Below are 19364 nucleotides of genomic sequence, written 5' to 3' on the forward strand. Positions count from 1 at the left end.
TAAGGCCAAGGCCGAGCATCAAGGCACTACAACACTGATTAGTACTAGGCATTAATTAGACAGGTCCAGATTTGAGGTAAAGTTAATGCGCTAGCCTAAGCTAGGAGATAGCCCTACCCTAGCACATGTCTTGCCATTAATGGCAGCTAGTTTATTAAGTGTTTAAGAATTTGATATATATATATATATAGATCTAAGCCTATAAGACCTATGTAACTATGTAAGGGTACCGGTAATTTGACGATGCTAATTTATTCTGAGCAACGTGAATGCTTACGATCGGCAGTGGTCGAGACCAAGTCCACGCGCATGCGTACTCTCAATCCGAAGACGCAAGTCATGAATATTCATATGTTGGTCCAGAACTCGGTGGGAAAAATAATTTCGCAGCCGGGCCTGGCGGCGCGGGCCATGCGCCACCGTACCGGCACCCAGGCCGCCGGCCCAGCGCTCGCAATATCTTGAAGAATAATATTAAGAGTGACAGACCAGAATCAGAATGGCGACCTGGCAAATCTTATTAAAAGAATGGGACCATGAATACCTCATTGAAACTTTCGAAGGTGAGTTTCGTTTTTTTTTTCTTTGTTTTTTTACCTTGGTCTTTATAAATGTTAAACTTGAATGGCTGAAAATCAATTGGCCGACTCATAATCTACCGATGTTCGTAGAATCTAGCCTATAGGCCTACGGCGACGCCATTGAAGTTGACGGTACGCCCTGCCAGGCCCTGCCGGCACCGCGGGCCGCCCAGGCTTGGCTCAGCCAGGCTTTCGGGCCTAGGCGCATGCTATTGTTGCCCAGGCCGTAGACCCTACATTGGCACAATGGATGAACCACTAGATTCTAGTAAATTTTCCAAGGTGAAGGGGGAGGGGGGGGGGATTGGGCGGATAACCAATAATGTCAATACAAATTGCTATGTCTAACTAAATTAGCCATCACCATTTCTGCACTTATCATCTTCTAAGTTAGTTAGATCTAGTAACTGTTAGGCCTCACGGTAACGTTAGATCTATATAATCAACAGTAACACAAGTAACATCACACACAGCTGTTAAATTGACTCCAGACCAATCATGCCCTATATATATCTAGATGATTTGTATTCCATTAGACTTCTGAATGACATTCATTGAATGAAAAGGGAATAGATTCTAGGGCAGTAAGGGGAAGGGGGGGGGCTAAGTTAGACAGATCTCTAGACTCTAGCTTAGAACTTTCAAGATTAAGAGCTAGACCTAGAGATCTAGACCTTAATAGGCTATTTTTTTTTTTGGGGGGGGGGGGGAAGGTGTAAACCAGGGTCCTTTTTACGTGTTTTTTGTACACACATGATATCCACTTGTCAGTGAGAGTGACCCCGGCCCCCCCCCCCCTTCTCACCCCCTGGGTTTGTAGTATGCAGGGTGCTCCTAGCTGGAACATATGACATGCACAAATGCTGTCGTTATATTAGATGCAAATAGTAAAGTAAGATTGTAAAATTACCCTATGCATCATATTGCTCATTGGACTTACTGTACAAACTTGCCTCCCTATTTGTCATGTTTGTATCTTTCTCGAAGCCACAAAAACTCTCTTGCAGGCTTCATATGTATTAGAAAGAAAAAATTGACATGATAATTTACGATGAGAATAACCCTTCATTACGCAAATCACTGACCTAAAAGGGAATGGAGGAATTAACAGTCAGTTCACAACTGTGTTTTTCCCCTTGAAAGGAATGAATAGTAAATAATATATATGTGTATGTTATGTGACATATATGTCATATTTTAATCCTTCTTAATCTGTTTTCACAGCTTGAGAAAATGAGTGAAAGTATATCGAACTCTGGTCCTCCCAGCCATCCTCCTCTTCCTCCTCCCCCTCCTCCCAGCCCTACAACTTCATCTTCAATTTCTGTTTCTACTCCTCAATGTACCCCTTACCCATCTATATCTTCAATTTCACCTGTTTCTTCTGTATATCCCTCTGATGCTGTTTCTTCTGTATATCCCTCTGATGCTGTTTCTTCATGTACTCCTCAATCTAACCCTAGACGTATGTCTCATACCTCAATTTTTTTCTGAATATCCTTCTAATCCTGTTTCCCCTCGTGTATTTTTCCCTCATCCCTCTTCTATTTCTCCTTCGTCAATTCATCTATCTCTCCCTTCATTAGAACATATTCCTTTTCCTCCTTCCTTCCGTTGTTTTGCTTTTGTCTGTGTTGTTTTTCTTATTGTTCTCATAGTTCTTCTGATTGTTCTTCTTCTTATTCATGATTGTTAATTTTTTTTCTCAAAATTTATTTATTATTAATTATTACTATTTGACCCTATGTTGGTAGTCTTCCCAGGGAGGGGGGGGGGGGCATATTGGGGCGTGAACATGGTGAGTAATTTGTTTAATTTTTTTCTGCATTTCATTCAAGATGAAAAATAGATTTGTTATCCTTTATTTAAGCCTGAATCTCCCAGCAAAAGCTCATCAGCTATTATTGCTGGACATTTAACAGTCTGTCAAAATGATTTTCACCATAAAACAGAAATAGTTTTGTGAAGGACCATTGTCCTGCTGTGAATGTATACCACAAGCAAGAATGTAGAAGCTATCTATAACATTCATCCCGGGATGTTCCAATAGCTCCTGAACAAATTTTATTGCGAAGTAATATGTAGTGATTATCAAAATCTGCATACATTATTATTCAACAAAAAAAAACCCTTCAGATCCCCGAGTACTAATGAACTCATTAGATTAGATTAAATCAAGAAAATCAGTGAAATATATTTTCTCCTCTCTTCAATACTGAACTCCCTGAGTTGATACATTTACTTGTGCATCTTCTCCACCAACTTTTGAGAAAAACTTGCATTTTTTTGTAGAAATTCTATGTATTATAGCAACAGATGTGCGTAAAATGAAATTGCATATTTTTGCCTTGTTAACACTTATCCCAAGAAACCTTTCTTCCATTCAAGACTCCAAAAGGAGTCAAAAGTGAAATTGACAAGTTGTTTATCAATCAATATAAGCTATAAAACACAATGAAAAATATGCTTTATTGTGCTTTTCACTGGGCTGAAATCTATACTGTTTTTTTTGTCTCGCCTGCATAGCAGTGTGAGACTATAGGCGTCGCTTTTCCGACGGCGGCGGCGTCAACACCAAATCTTAACCTAAGGTTAAGTTTTTGAAATGACAGCATAGCTTAGAAAGTATATGGACCTAGTTCATGAAACTTGGCCATAAGGTTAATCAAATATTACTGAACATCCTGCCTGAGATTCACGTCACATGATCATGGTCAAAGGTCATTTACGGTCAATGAACTTAGACCATGTTGGGGGAATCAACATCAAAATCTTAACCTAAGGTTAAGTTTTTTAAATGTCATCATAACTTAGAAAATATATGGACCTAGTTCATGAAACTAGGACATAGGGTTAATCAAGTATTACTGAACATCCTGCATGAGTTTCACGACACATGATCAAGGTCAAAGGTCATTTAGGGTCAATGAACTTTGGCCGAACTGGGGGTATCTGTTGAATTACCATCATAACTTTGAATGTTTATGGATCTGATTCATGAAACTTAAACATAATAGTAATCAAGTATCACTGAACATCCTGTGCAAGTTTCAGGTCACATGATTAAGGTCAAAGGTCATTTAGGGTCAATGAACTTTGGCCGAACTGGGGGTATCTGTTGAATTACCATCATAACTTTGAATGTTTATGGATCTGATTCATGAAACTTAAACATAATAGTAATCAAGTATCACTGAACATCCTGTGCAAGTTTCAGGTCACATGATTAAGGTCAAAGGTCATTTAGGGTCAATGAACTTTGGCCAAATTGGGGGTATTTGTTGAATTACCATCATATCTCTGTAAGTGTATTGGTCTAGTTCATAAAACGTGGACATAAGAGTTACCAAGTATCACTGAACATCTTGTGCAAGTTATAGTAGGTTTCAAAGTCAGCACTGCTGCTATATTGAATCGCGTGATGCAGGTGAGACCACCAGAGGCATTCCACTTGTTATGCTTTTGACCAGAGTTTAAGTTACAAATAAAGTTTTAACATACCTTACATTGCGGTTAATATTAAGACGATAAATTCTACATCGTAATTTTATATTTTTTTTTATTAGGCTGACTTGTCATTAGTATTCTCTAGGTTTTGTCTTGCCTGCATAGAGCGAGACTAGAGGCGCTGCTTTTCCGACGGCGATGGTGGCGCCGTCAACATTGAAATCTTTATAACCAAGGTTAAGTTTTTGAAATGTCATAAATTAGGAAGTATTTGGACCTAGTTTATGAAACTTGGACATAAGGGCAAACAATTATCACTGATCATCCTGCATGAGTTTCCAGGTCACATGATCAATACAAGGACAAGTCCACCTCAACAAAAACTTGATTTGAATAAAAAGAGAAAAATTCAACAAGCATAACACTGAAAATGTCATCAAAATCGGATGTAAAATAAGAAAGTTATGACATTTTAAAGTTTCGCTTCATTTCACAAAACAGTTATATGCACATCTTGGGCGGTATGCAATTAAATGAGGGAACTGATTACATAACTATTTCTTTTGTATTTTATTATATGAAATATGAAATATTTTGATTTTCTCGTCATTGTCATGTGAAGTGTCTGTCATTCCTCCCTGAACACGTGAAATTCCATTCTAACATTTTGTGCTTCAGGCAAGGAGGTTCTTATCGTCAAATTCATAAAAATTGAAATATTGTATAATTCAAACAATAAAAAACAAAAGAAATAGTGAGTGACATCATCGACTCTCTCATTTGGATGTAACTGGCTCGTTCATGTAACTATTTTGTTAAAAATAAGCTAAGCTTTGAAATGTCATAAGTTTCTTATTTTACATCCCATTTTGATGAAATTTTCAGCATTGTGCTTGTCTGATTTTTCTCTATTGATTCAAATCAACATTTTTCTGAGGTGGACTTGATCTTTAAGTGTAGGCCTACATGTAAGGTCATTTGGGGTCAATGAAATTAAAATATGCTGATTTTTTTTTAAATGTTCATAATAACTTCAAAAATATATGGACCTAATTCATGATACTTGGACATAGGGGTAACCAATTATTACTGATCATCCTGCATGAGTTTCCAGGTCACATGATTAAGGTCAATGTACTTAGAAAATGCTCAAATTTTTCTCATGTTCATTACTTTAAAAGTATAAGTCATATTTCATGAGACTTAAAAGGTTATGAAGTATTGCTGATAATCTTGTATGAGTTTAGGTCACATGATCAAGATCAAAGATCAATAAGGGTCAAACTTTGACCATGTTGGGGTGACATCTCTGAAATCTTATTCTTATATAACATTTTTAATTTTTAAAGAATATTTTGCAAGTAGGCTCTATATCCTTTTCACATAAATCAAGTATCAGCAAATGGACAAATGTGATCTCAGGTCAAAGTCAAAATGTTACATTGTATAAGGATTATCAAATGAATGTGTACTTGTTTCCCTCTCTATTTTACATGTAGTTGTTTTCAAAGTCAGCACCGCTGCAATAATGAATCGTGTGATCCACTTGTTTATCATAAATGTGAAGTACTAAACATTTAAGCTTATTATTCATTTCTTTTCAAATATTTGTTTCTCCACAAACAGTCAATGGAATTGATGACGATAGTTTCTGGCTGTTGGAGAGTGAGGAAATTAAAGAGCTTATTCCAAAGATGGGACCTAGGCTAAAATTCACCAAAAATGTCTCTGTACAGGTATGACTACTTTGTATTCTAGTTATTAAAGCCTGTGTATAGTTTTGGTAAATCAACCAAAATGCACCTATCACTATTCCAATTTATTGCTAGCTAATATGAATGGATATGCCCTATAACATTTATGAGGTGGAGGATATGAAATGAAAATGTATTTTACATGATAAATTTTGCGATTTTACATGAAAATTTAACTTGATCGGGTGCCCAATCAAAATAAAATATCTGCTTGTATATATATATATGTTTTTTGTCTTTTCAATTTCAATTAAAACCTATTCCAGAGCATTGAATGGGTTGAAACTTTCTGGATATATTCTTCTTCTGTAATTAAGGATATCTAATCTCTAAATTAGATAAGTGCTTAAAGACAATTTTTTTTAATTTAAAAACAAGCATCGCCGAGAGAGGGCGCTGATATCCAAGATTTTAATATTTGAAATTTTCTCAGAAGTGGTGGTTGGAAAAATATCTAGCGGTCTCTACGCTTTAGTAAGACTTTTATATTAAATGATCTTGCTCTATGCAGATGATTTTGAAACAGCAAATCCGTTAGGATCAAGGAAAGGTATTCATAAGCTCACAGCTTTTTACACATCAGTATTGTCTTTGCAAGCTACTAGTAAGTTTAGATCCAAACTGCATAACATAATGCTAGCTGCATTGGCACCAATCCCATTAGTAGTGAAGTATGGGATCGACAGCATCATTCAAGTATTGTCAGCAGAACTGGAAAGAATTGAAGCAATAGGCATAGATGTACATAGGCCAGGGGAATTCGTTGGTAAAGTAAAACCTTTTCTGTTTCAGGTTACAGGTGACAATTTAGCACAAAATCAACTGTTATGATTTGTTGGTAGTTTCTCAGCAAATCATTTTTGTCGCATGTGCAAGATGCACAGAGATGATAGTAAGAAAGCAGCAGTTGCGAACAAAAATCTCCTGAGGACAAAAGCGAACTTTGTTGCAGATCTTGAAATAAAAAACCATTCAATCACTGGAGTGCAAAGAAACAGTCCCTTGAATGCTCTACCAAATTAACATGTCACTCATAATGTAGCCGTTGACCTGATGCATGATTTCCAAGAGGGCATCCTACCTTTAGAACTAAAGCTGATACTGGGAAAGGTTGTTGCTGATAAATCTATATATATTGAAAACCTTTAATTTTGGATTCAGTGACAAAAGCAACAGACCTAGCCAAATACAAGCGTCTCAGCTTTCAAACCCAGGTGGTGCAAGTGGTCAGACAGCTGCACAGATGAAATGTCTCGCCCTTTATCTTCCATTGATCATAGGTGATAGGATAGAAGAGAAATCTGAGTACTGGGAGTTGTACTTATAGTTGATTGATATCTTCAAAATGATAATTGCACCAATAATTAGCAAAGCTGCTACATATCTATTATCAGACATTATTGAAGAACACCATGAAGCATTTCTAATGCTGTTTCGGGAGAGAAAATTGACTCCCAAACAGCACATTTGCCTACACTATCCACATGCCATTAGACAACTAGGCCCTCTAATGCAATTCAGCTCAATTAGAATGGAAGCAAAGCACAAAGAGTTGAAAGGTTGGGCAAAATCATCCTTCAACTTCACCAATATAGCAAAAACACTGGCTTTGAGCATGGACCTATTTGTGATAGGTCCATGCTTTGAGACACCAAAAGGCACAAGCTTTCCATTTCCGCTTAGTGCAGCATATTGAGTCTGAAAGTATTTTAGTCAATAATCAGCACATAGTGACTGCGTCCAACCTGCCAAATTCTGAACAAGTATGTCAGGTACTGAACTGTGAGTTAGATGAACCAATCATTACAGCTCGTTCTGTTGAACTTAATGGATATACTTTCAGGCCAGGTGTCCTTGTTCTAACAAGTTGGAATGAAGAGCCACAATTTTCATATGTTGTTAATGTGGTAGTAAAAGATTCTGCTATTGCTCTGTTAGCACAACCATGGGTCACTGAATATTTCTATGAACATTTTGGTGCATATGCAGTGAAGGAATCTGAGCAAGCTGATATGCCATTGCAAGTGATAACCCCATCATGTTTGTTTGATCATAAGCCATATGCAGTCCGTTGTTTTAACTTGGGAGACCCGCACTTGTATGTTATTACACATTTCAACTTGGCTTAAACTAACAGTGATTCAAATTTATGGTACACAGAACACAGTATGGATGTCAAAGCCTCATTGAAGGATACATGTATATTGAACATTATTTTCTTTTGATATTCTCTCATATATATTGCCTTGTCCCATAGAAGTTAGAAACTATGCCTGCATCAAGTCTTCTTGGACTTAATGAGCAGAAAGCAGAAGAAACTGATACATCACTGTGCATCACTTTGGCATCAGAAAGTGACTCTCCATCTGCTGACATGCAAAGCTCGAAAGGCTCCTTGGCAGATACACTTGTTATTGAAGCATCCTCGTGTTCCAGTCTTTCAACCCCTGACAACTCTGTATCATCTTTTGCCAGTCATGACCAGCCAGTCTGCAGTCGAGCTTGTACAAATTTTGTAAGTTTACTTCTATAACAATACTAAACGTTTTACATACCAATCATTTACCCCCCCCCCCCCTCTATCTTAGGGGCAATATAACCAAAAAGAAAATAGGCAAAATTGTTTTATTTTTCCTCAAACATCCATTATCAACATACCTTGGAAACTATAAGTTGACACTGACTTTTACCCCATTTTTTCCAGAATCCCCCTTAGTCCAGTAAATGTGTATTAGATATTAAAATATGAAAGAATGTGGCTGCCTGTATTATTTAGAAAGTTACTGATGTTCTCATAAAATAATGTACTGGTAGTGCCAAGGTTACATTCGCCGGCCTGTGACCTTACGCGAATCAAAATTATCCATTTTATGTATTACTATATGAACCATTTTCATAGAAGGGCATTATTGTTAATTATTTATTTGAAATTGTGTTCATATATGTTTTTTTTTTCTTTCTTTCTTGGTCCTCTCTAGGATGTCATCAGTATTTTGAAGCAAGCTTCTGGCGGAACTCGCCTTGTGGAAAAAATCCAGGCTGAATGCATGCTATCCAAGAAAAACAAAAAGCAGATGGTTGACATTTTGGCACAGCGGCTGATTTCTGTCCATGGGCATTTGTAATTTTGATAATACAACTCTGCGTGTACATTGTTTCTTTTAGTTAGTCTTGGTCTCTATTTCCTCTTCTGTTTCCTACTTTCCTATACAATCGAAATAATTTTTTGCATGCAGACAGGTATATAATTTCATATTCTCAATATGAATGATACATTGTATATCAATATCAGGATAAATAAGAAATACCCTACCTTTTGTATCCAAATCATTATAAGGCATAGTTTTTCATATATTTTTGGGTTGTTTATATTCAAAAGGTACTAATGTACCATGTTCAACAGGTTTTTTAAAAGTTTAGCCTTAAGAGATTCAGTATTTCTTTGTTTATAACTCAATTTTCATCTTTGCCATTTATAGAGCATACATGTAAGTTTTTCAAGAATGCAAATTCTTTAAAGACATTACAGGGGGAAAACTACATTGATATCAATGTAATCCACGAGAGGAAAAACACTGACTTCAGCCATGTGTACTGTGTCTTGGTAAAAAAATTTGAACCAAATCAGGTCTATGCCATCATCGAAGGAAAGGTGGTTGAAACTAAAACTATCACTGATGCAGTTGATCTGTGCTTTAAAGCTTGTTATGCCTACAATCTGGAATATCAGGCGCAATGCTCAGCAACTTGGGAATTTCTTCAGAACATTGTATATGAAATGCCCGGACAGGTAAACTGTCCTATAATCAGAGATTTCAGGGCATTCCAGAAAACTCTTAAAGACCAATAGGCATTCAACAGTTTTTCATATATTTTTTGGTTGTTGTTTATATTCAAAATGTACTAATGTACCTTGTTCAACAGGCTTTTTAAAAGTTTAGCCTTAAGAGATTCAGTATTTCTTTTTTTATAACTCAATTTTGATCATTGCCATTTATAGAGCATACATGTAAGTTGTTCAAGAATGCATGTTCTTTGAAGACATTACAGGGGGAAAACTACATTGATATCAAGTTTTTTGTTCTTTTGATCTTAATTGTGAACTCTTATTACCATTACCATGTGTAAACTGAATAAGTGTTATATATATATATATGTGGTGTAACATGCCCGTAAATGGTTCATGGCCTTCTAGTTTTAGAGAGCTCTGTGTGAAGTAATTACAATGGAGGAACCTTTATAAATTTAATAGTCATATTCTATTGTAATGACTTGTTGATTTGATTAATATGCCAGAAAGATACAATGGTAGATTTTTCCGCACCCGTTTTGCCCCCCAAAAGGTTAAAAACTGTCCAGTATTCATTGTGAACTCAATTATTAATATTACAAAGTTTTAATTTTAATACTTCAAGTTGAAAGCTCACTCAAGATGTCATTCCACTGATTGTTAGAACCTATCATTAATGTGTTTTTAATTTTAATCACTGTTACTTTGGAGTGTTATTGCCAAGAAATCATGGCTCTTGTAAGACTTAAACAATATGTAGATAGATGTATATTTCAAATGGGTGCTACATACTGTACATCCATTTGTTTTACTAATATTAGTTCCTAGGATGGAGAAAAAAACAATGTCCTGAAGTATCGCCGGTTAAAAGAAAGCGTAAGCCTATAGAAAGAAAAACCCACTTTTACTCCTTATGCAGATTAGCATTGTTCCATATGTGTCCATTGCTACTGACATGTTGTGAAAATTTTGAAAACACTTGCCTTCCTTTAAAAGTTTCTAACATTTGAATGGAATGTTTCAAGTTTTAAAAAAAAATTAGAGAAGATAAAATTACTATAATTTGAAATTGTTAAAATTGTTAAAAACTGATACACACTATAGAAAAAATAATCACGAGTAGTCATTAAAGTTTATTTTGATAATTTTGTATATGAGCCATGTAATTCTCGAAAATTTTCATGCATTTGCAACTTATGTGTTTTTATTTTTATTTTTGTGGTTTAGAATGTAAGGCAAATCATGTGTGCAGATCTATCTGGCCAGAAAATCTGTCAGCGACTTGATCGTACAAAGATAATAAGCAAACAAGATAAGAAGAAAATGGTGCACATTTTGTGTGACCATATGGTTGCTAGACATGGATACAAGTAAGTATAAATCTATAGATTTTGTGAAATATGAGGTGACAATGATAAAATTGAGATGGAAAATTAGCAACTATGTATCCATAAATTTATGCTTCCTAATATTTATAGGAATTACTGTGTGGGCGGGCGGGTGGGCAGGCGGTCGGTCGGTCCGTTTCCGAATCTTGTGGGTTAAACTACTTTCTCAGTTTTTGAGCTATTGACTTGAAATTTTGCACATGGGTCCATGAAAATGTTTAGATATGCAAGATACCTTTTCCCTCAATGCCAAACAATGCGTTGCCATGGCAATGGCATTAAAAAAAATCATGAAAAATCTTGTGGATCAAAACTTGTTGTGGATTATGTTTTCTGGTTGTCCGTCCGTCCATCTCCACTTTCGTTCTCACGATAACTTAAAAACCAGTCAACCGATCAACTTCATACTAGGCTCGAGGATACTTATCTGGGTGACGATGAGCTGTTTAGTTTTTGGGTCCAAAGGTCAAAGGTCATATAATTCAATAAAATACATAAGAAATAGACCGTTCTCCAACAACTCAAAAACGTTTTGATGGATCAACTTCAAACTTGGCTCATGTGTGCATATACAAGTGACAATGATCTGTTAAGATATTTGGTCTCAAGGTCACAGGATTCAATCAAGTTTATATGTTTGCTTTTTGGAGAAAAAGTTATCTGACTAGATTTCGAAGTCACAAAATCAAAGGTCCAGTATTTGTTATTTTTTGGAAATAGAAACTAGGATGTATATTTCGAGTCTAGCAGTGGCGGAGGCATACATTTCGACCGTGCGCTGTCGAAAATCCATCTAGTGTAAATTTTAGTGGGACTTTTCTTTTTTTGTAGATCATGCTGCTGGCGGGGGTATTATTAATCACCGATAGTAATATGTCTACTTGTCATTGCCTATGCTAACATTCAATATAAGAGGCCAGAAGCAGCAGGTGCATGAGGTGCAATGCACCCTCCCCACTCCAAATCAAAATTGAAGTCCACTTTTCAGCCACGAAATGGCTAAAACTTCTGTATTTAAGATGTGCAAGTAACCATTCTCGCTCAATTAGTCAATTAGGGGTTTCTTGTGTTACATCCTTATCCAGTTTATGTCCACCCTGCCCCCCCCCCCCCACCCTCCACCAATTTTTGACGAATAGAAATAGATCTTAAATCTAGCTGTGAAGTGAGTAAAATATTTAATATTTTTCTACAATTTCATTCATAGACCATCTTCATTCATCAAAGAAGAACTGGCAAAGGCTATACTGGTTTCTTTCCCATCACTGAAAGATCCTAAGGGTGTAACAGGCTATGTGAGTACATGCATACACATTCACATTGAAGTATACTTTCCTTGTTTGGACCGTAATCCTTGAAACAATTCCATGTATATCAGTAGTATACGTATATTATTCTACAACAAACGGCTATTTCCAGGCCTACTACATCATCCGGAATTTTTTTTTTTTCATGTATGTGTACTTCCTAACCAAATTAAAGATTTTTTAGAAACTAATTTGGGTCACATAGTTTAAGATTAAAATGTCTTACCTGTAACCCAGGGGGCCACTCGTATAAAAGTTGAAAGCATCCTCATGAACACAAACACGGAATAAAGTTGCTTTTTGCAGCCACAATGTGGGCCCGTATTAAGGGTATCTAAATGGCACTATTTTTTTCAAGAAAAATGACAGGTTTTTTTTTCATTGTCAGTCCACATCAAGTGTAGTTTGTAACAGTTCACCATGATCACAAATTAAAAATATGGATAATGATTGACACTGGGGTCAATATTGTAAACGTGTAAATCATGGCAGTGACCATCTCTTTTGACAACTTAAATATAATTTCCTTTCTGCTAAAAACACCTGCACATCAAATCACCATGATTCTGAATCTGAAGCTGTATACAGAGATGGATGTGCTTCAAGCTAAGATTTTTTCAATTATGCCCAGAGTCGTGCTAGGCAAACCATATTCGACTATTGGAATTTGGCATTATTGGTCCATCATGATCACCAACAGCTGAATTATTGCTGACACTAAAACCAGTTTCCGTCTCTAATTACTTCACTTTTAAAAAGATTTGCTTTTCAAAGGCACCAATAATTAGGCTTAAAACTTTTTTTACAAAAATATGCCCCCCTTATAACATGTGTAAATCCTTTGTATGTCATACTATTTGAGAGACTATCCTTGTTAAGAGTATACCAAGCTCAGAAAAGGGTCAATTTTCAACTACTGTACCTTGGTAATCCTTGCTATATGTGGTTTCTGTAAATGCTTTTTCATGGATGTTACAACTTTTGTACATGAGAGCACCACCCCTGGACCTGTGATATTCCTACATTATAATTACAGGAAAATTACTATTGTAAAGGCGCTACTAAAATGCCAGCTAGAGGATGCTTAGAGGACAGGGTGTCATACTTACGAAGAGAGTTCTACAAAAGTACTGCTAATGATGGTGATCGACCCCCGAAGAAACAAAAATGTGAATCCCCAACAGCCGGCCCATCCAACAACAAACTGGAGGGCATGGAGCATGAAGCTAAAGGTAATTATTTTGTTGGTATCTGTGTTAGATTGATGGATTGCAAGATGACCCGAACATAAGTACAAAAGATTCATAATGTGTCTCCTCCTGCATTTTTTCAAAGGTGGTTAAGTGTGATCTATATTCACACATTCTCACAGGTTTTTAAAAATCCTCTGGAGGGGTAAAATGTTAAGAATAAGTTAATCCAAAAACATTTTTTGTTTCAGGGAAGTTCAAGTTAGTGAAGATGATTCTTGAACAGAAAAGGTTTAACAGTGTATAATACTATAATGGGTCTTCTATTTGTGCAGTTTTTTAATCCAGAATCTGTGAATTGTATTTGAAATAATTGGTATTTATTTCTAAATTCTAGAGATACAAGAACCTACTGCTAAAATACAATGGATGAAAGCAAACACCAGTGAGGATGATCGCAACAAAGTTGTTGAGTACATGCGCGATACAGCTTTGTACAGACAACAATGGATCAAATCTAACAAAATGTCAGCAACAGAGATACTTGAAGAATATTCCCGTCTTGCGGACAGTGGGATGGTAAGACAATTTTATATACAATGTAATTGTATATTTGGATGGTGTTACTAGATTTGGTTTTTTATATTCCTGTAGTTTCTTGGTTTCCATGAGTCTGCTTTCCTAAAGAATTAATTTTATAGGGGAAAATGAAACCAATTAAGTGTTCAACTTGATTCACCATTAATGGTAATAAATTAGACAATGTGAACATAAACTTCATGTACCTTCCAACCATGATCATCTTTATAAAAGTCCCTTTCCTATAGTGTTTGACAAAAATTAAGCAATGTATATTGGTCAATGGTCATGTTGGTTGTAGAATGCGTGTGTGTGCACCATGTAACGAAAATTATGTTGCTAATAGACATTTTCATGTATACATTTACAACCATATTTTAAGTTTTAAGCAATCAAAATATTTCTATCCTTTGTACAGATTGAACAAGATTTTGAAATAGGCCTACTTCAAAATGTGGCCAGCAGCAGGTTATATCAAAATTGGAGTAAGACTGCAACCAAACTAATTGAGTGGTGCCCAAGGATTGCACCATATGCTTTGAAGGACTTACTTGCAGGAGAAGACGACCTTGAGGTAGATGAACTAAATACAGGTAATTGCATTCTTTTGCATTATAATAAAGTTTTTCATATTATAAGAAAGAACATGCAATAATTTTTTTTTCACAGTCCTAATTTAGGCATCTGGTATCTGCTCCATAAAACCGGCATGATGCTGGCAAACAAATCTGTTTATCGTCGCACCATTGTCATGGATTGGACATGTTGAAAGCCTCAACCTGGCAAAACAGATGAAATACACTATTTGATGTACTTTAAAAAGATCCTTTCTTATGTTACTGGCCATGTGCACCTTAGTCAAATTACTTCAGTGGATAAACAAAAACTTACCTTACAGGGTGTATCGAAAAAAGCAAACCCAACTTTGATCAATAATAATTTCAAAAATATAACTGTGGCAATAGTGGGGTTTATATCAACAGATAGATCAACTCATTACCTTTCTTATGATAGCACTCTTAGCTCGTCATGCTCATGCATCACTGAACACCATTGTTCTGAAAAAAGTGTTACAAAATTTCAAGGGGTTCACTCTCACGCATCTTTCATTTTCAAAATTAAACTTTTTTATGATGAAGACAAAATGATGAAACATATCAACAGTTATTCATTTTCAAACTTTGTTTATTTTTCTTCACTTCTTGATCATTTCTTTTTTAAAATGTCTGTAACAAATAAGAATAAGTCTCTGAACTCTTCAAGCTAATGCTGTAAAAATGAGAAAGAAAGGGTGAGTGTGATGAAACCAGATTTTTTGCTTAAGGTCTTAAGGGGGGGGGGGGAGTGTCAAATTGACACACCCACCCCCCCCCCCAGTAATCTCAAGCACTGAAAATGCCCAGTTAGAATAGGGTTAAATAGAAGTGTCTTTGAAATAAATCTGGGGAAAGAGACTGATTTTTTGATATGTTAACAATTAATGAGATGTTTTTTAACGATTTTGTTACTGTTTTTTTTATTTCTTTATATTCAGAGCAAAAGAACAATCTAGCCTTTGGCTTGTTACCAGTACTATTTCCAGGTAGAAGAAAGGGGAAAGGGGGCAGATATTCAACCCGGGAAGCACAACTAGGATTCATAGATGTCCAAAATGTAAGTTGGGTCAGCTTGCTTTTTTTTTAATTGTAATGCTGTTTGGTCCTGTTAGTTAGCATGTTATAAAGTGTGTATCTTATAGTGGAGATTCTAGATACAACAGAGGCTCAATTCTGTTGCAGCTTAGGAGAAATCTCTAATTTTGCGAGAGACATTTGTATTGTATGTATGATTCTGATCTGGTTACCCACACTGTTTAATGCAAATTCCTTGAAAATAAATTTTGATTCTCATAACCACTCTCACAAGAATTGATTTTGTGATTCTCGTAAATTGAACATTTCTTTATGTGCAATTACCCGGTAAAAACACTTAGACAGTGTGCAGCTTTCCCCCTCCCCCCCCCCAAACTTAGACAGAATCAGGAACATGAATCACGAACCCATAAAAATGGCTTGTGTTCAATCAAAAAAGTCCCAACTTCCTGATTTGTTCTAGACATGAATAATAAATTTATAAATCGACATAGTTCATTCTTCACATCGAGCAAATGTCATTTCTTTCAGCGAAGAGGACTACGTGTAGTGCAAGTTCCTGATCAAGAATGGATAAAATATGCTTGAACTTGAACATGTTTTGTTTCGGGAAAATAGCCACCTCATGTCATGTGACCAGCCAATGGTCAGGGTCAGTAACTCTTGGTCAACGGTGTGTTCCATGAATTTTGATTCAGATTTTTATTTTTTTTTCATTTGAAGATCTGTACTTAAGGTAATCCTGGCTTGAATTATCTATCAAAATTATATTTCCTGCCAATCCAGTTCTGAACCTCTTTTGCATGAATATTTTTCTCTTTTTCTCTCATTCTTCTGTTCAGGAAAACCTTGCACTAGACAAGTTCCTGGAAGATATTGTACCTGAAAGTCGACCTCAATCGTTCATACTAGTCATTGGGTCTCTCCTTAAACCAGTGCAAATTTTCATCATTGTGGAAAGGCGGGCATTGGAACAAAGTAGCTTAATGAAAGCCGTAGATACATGCTATAAAGCAGTGTATGTCCTGGATCTAGAATACCAGCCTCAGTGTTGTGGTGCGTGGGAGTTCCTACAAACATACATTTATGAGATGAAAGGAGCTGTAAAATGCAGTGCGATCAGGGAGTTCAGAATCTTCGAGACAGCCTATGAGTCAATAATGAATACCAACATCTAACTGTCCTCATGTGAGCTAGCAAGTTTATTGCCTTTCCAGATACTTTTGCTTAAGAGAAGTTCCTGTGTTGATAAATGTTTTGTTAAACTTTCTCTTTTTTTTTTTGGAGGGGGGGGGCGGTTAATTGACAAAGTGAATGTCAAACTGTAGACTGTTTAGTCGACACGTTATCTGATATCTGAAGCCAGTTTGCAGCCCGCATTCAATAACTATACTTTGTTTCGCTTCAACTTCAGTAGTGATGACACTGTTTTGTAGTGTACGCAATGCTTTACGCACCTGCAAAGTTTCACAGTGATCCTGGGCCGAGATCTCGGGGGGGGGGGGCACTTGATGCCCCCCCCAAAAAAAAAATAACGTAGTCTTTTTAGGGTTAAGTCAGAAAGTTGTTTGTTGTATGAAGTAAGGTCTTAATTATTATATTTTGTTAAGTTGTTTTCTTCAACTGCTTTTGTTTTTTAATTGACAAAGTAAATGTCAAACTGTAGACTGTTCAAACCTGACTTATTAAATGTCAACTTGTAGACTGTTTAACCCTTTTCCTTTGGGGGCAGCGGGGGGGTCAATTTGGCCCCCCTCCCTCAACAATCTGCGTGATAACTCCACAATGCGCATGGGGAGGGGTGGCACTTGATGCCCCCCCAAAAAAAAAGTTTTCACAGGGCCCAAAATAACCTAGTCTTTTTAGGGTTAAGTCAGAAAGTTTTTAGTTGTATGAAGTATGGTCTTAATTAGTAATTTAATATTTTGTTAAGTTGTTTTCTTCCAATGAACTTTTGCTCTAAAGAAGTTCCTATGTTGAGTGATGTCAACATTTTTTTAAACTGCTTTTGTTTTTTAATTGACAAAGTAAATGTCAAACTGTAGACTGTTCAAACCTGACTTAGTAAATGTCAACTTGTAGACTGTTTAACCCTATTCCAATGGGGGCGGGTCAATTTGGCCCCCTCCCTCAACGATTCACGTGATAACTCCACAATGCGCAGTGATCTCTGCAAGCATAATTGAATTGAAGTATGATTATGCTAAAATCAAGTCATTTCAGCCATTTGAATTTTAAAAGTGAATTTTTATATTGATTTATTGAAACATAGAAATATTGCATTGAATTTGTACCCAAAATCATGTTTTTTAGTCATTTTTTGACTTGATGAAAAGTTTTCAAAGGATCGTGGCCTTAAATCTGTATGTGCAGTCACGATAAATTTGGTGTTGACACTGTTGAAAGTTGTGCGATACTTGTTAAAAAAAAATTCATGAAGCTTGTGCCAAGACCACTATGCATTATGGAGATATTGTGTGAATCGTTGAGGGGGAGGGGGTCATCAAATAGACCCCCACCCCCCCCCCCCCCCCAGTTGGTTAAGGCCTGATCTGGGTGGTGAACTTATAAAGGCAGTTAAATTGTATGTAAACTAGAGTAGAAATGCACCTGTATGTGATATAATTATTATGTGTATATTTCAAAACACTTCTCTCATTTCCATCATCTATAATGATTGTTTGTTTGCCCTAATTATCGTTAATAATTAAATGACCTGATATTTTCAATAGGTGTTTTATACTTGACTCATTAGCTTGTCACCAAAAAGAGAATTCCAAAGTGTAGGGTGCCTGCATTTTTCCAATAGTTCGGATGTAGAAGCAATAACATGCCATATAGCCAGGGGAGGCGCCAGGGTGTTTTGGTAGGAGAGGCGAATTTTCCAGGGGGGGGGGGGTGACATCATAATATTTTTTGAAAATTGAACAACAGGGGTAAAATCAGGGTAAAATGGCTTAAAAATGATTAAAAACGCTATTTTTACAATTATCTACCCTTCACCCTTTCTTTTTCTTCCTCTTTTTCTTCTTTTCTCTTAATTTTTTTTCTTTTTTTTTCCTACTCAAAATATTGCAACCGCATCTTTCAGCAATTTACATGGGAGGCCTACTAGTTTTTTCAAAACATGACTTAAAGTACATATATAATTTTTTTCCACCATTTTATATTCCTTGTTGTTGTTTTTATAGAATCATCCTAATTATTTGTAAATATTGTAATTAATAGTTATTTTTTCTAATCCCTTATAATTATTTGTATAAATAATTCATGTAATTTTGTTTCTAAATAAACATATAAATATAAAAAAAGTTGTTACATGTATATAATGATCGATGTGTTCTTGTCTGTGTCATTATAATATTACAATATATGTTCTTTTTTTACATGATTTTCTGTATAATTGTTTTATTTTGTAAAATATACCAAACTATTATTTAAGAATTTACATTTCAGCAAGGTAAAAACTTTACATAACTGCTGTGTATTTTTTTAAATGAATCATTTTGGTGTAAATTTTACTTCTGTATTCTGTACCCTTTACTCTGCTAGTACATGGAGAACCTATTGGGTGAACACAATAACAGAGTAAAGGGTACAGAATACTGAAGAAAAATTACAACAAAATGATGCATTAAAAAAAATTAGTCAGCAAGTATGTAAAATTTTTACCTAGCTGAAATCTAATTCTTACATA

At 35.8% G+C, this 19364-nt stretch overlaps 1 protein-coding gene across 1 annotated transcript; it reads left to right on the forward strand.

The window, feature by feature from the left end:
- The first annotated feature begins 536 nt into the window (after positions 1-536).
- LOC129265435 (uncharacterized) lies at positions 537-17560 on the forward strand. The gene is made up of 11 exons (XM_064104793.1): positions 537-563; positions 1806-2046; positions 5655-5764; positions 8040-8297; positions 8761-8903; positions 12168-12255; positions 13304-13499; positions 13855-14036; positions 14455-14629; positions 15571-15689; positions 16510-17560. Exons 1-11 carry the CDS (start codon positions 537-539, stop codon positions 16843-16845), a joined length of 1875 nt encoding a protein of 624 aa, XP_063960863.1. The 3' UTR covers positions 16846-17560.
- The last annotated feature ends 1804 nt before the right edge of the window (positions 17561-19364 follow it).

Source organism: Lytechinus pictus, chromosome 1 (assembly GCF_037042905.1).
Source record: "Lytechinus pictus isolate F3 Inbred chromosome 1, Lp3.0, whole genome shotgun sequence".
In the NCBI taxonomy this organism is placed as follows: Eukaryota; Metazoa; Echinodermata; class Echinoidea; order Temnopleuroida; family Toxopneustidae; genus Lytechinus; species Lytechinus pictus.

Coding starts and splice junctions, on each gene's coding strand:
- LOC129265435 (XM_064104793.1), top strand. CDS start 537: ATGAATACCTCATTGAAACTTTCGAAG. Junction 8,298..8,760: donor GTCGAGCTTGTACAAATTTT/GTAAGTTTACTT, acceptor GGTCCTCTCTAG/GATGTCATCAGTATTTTGAA. Junction 14,630..15,570: donor GGTAGATGAACTAAATACAG/GTAATTGCATTC, acceptor CTTTATATTCAG/AGCAAAAGAACAATCTAGCC.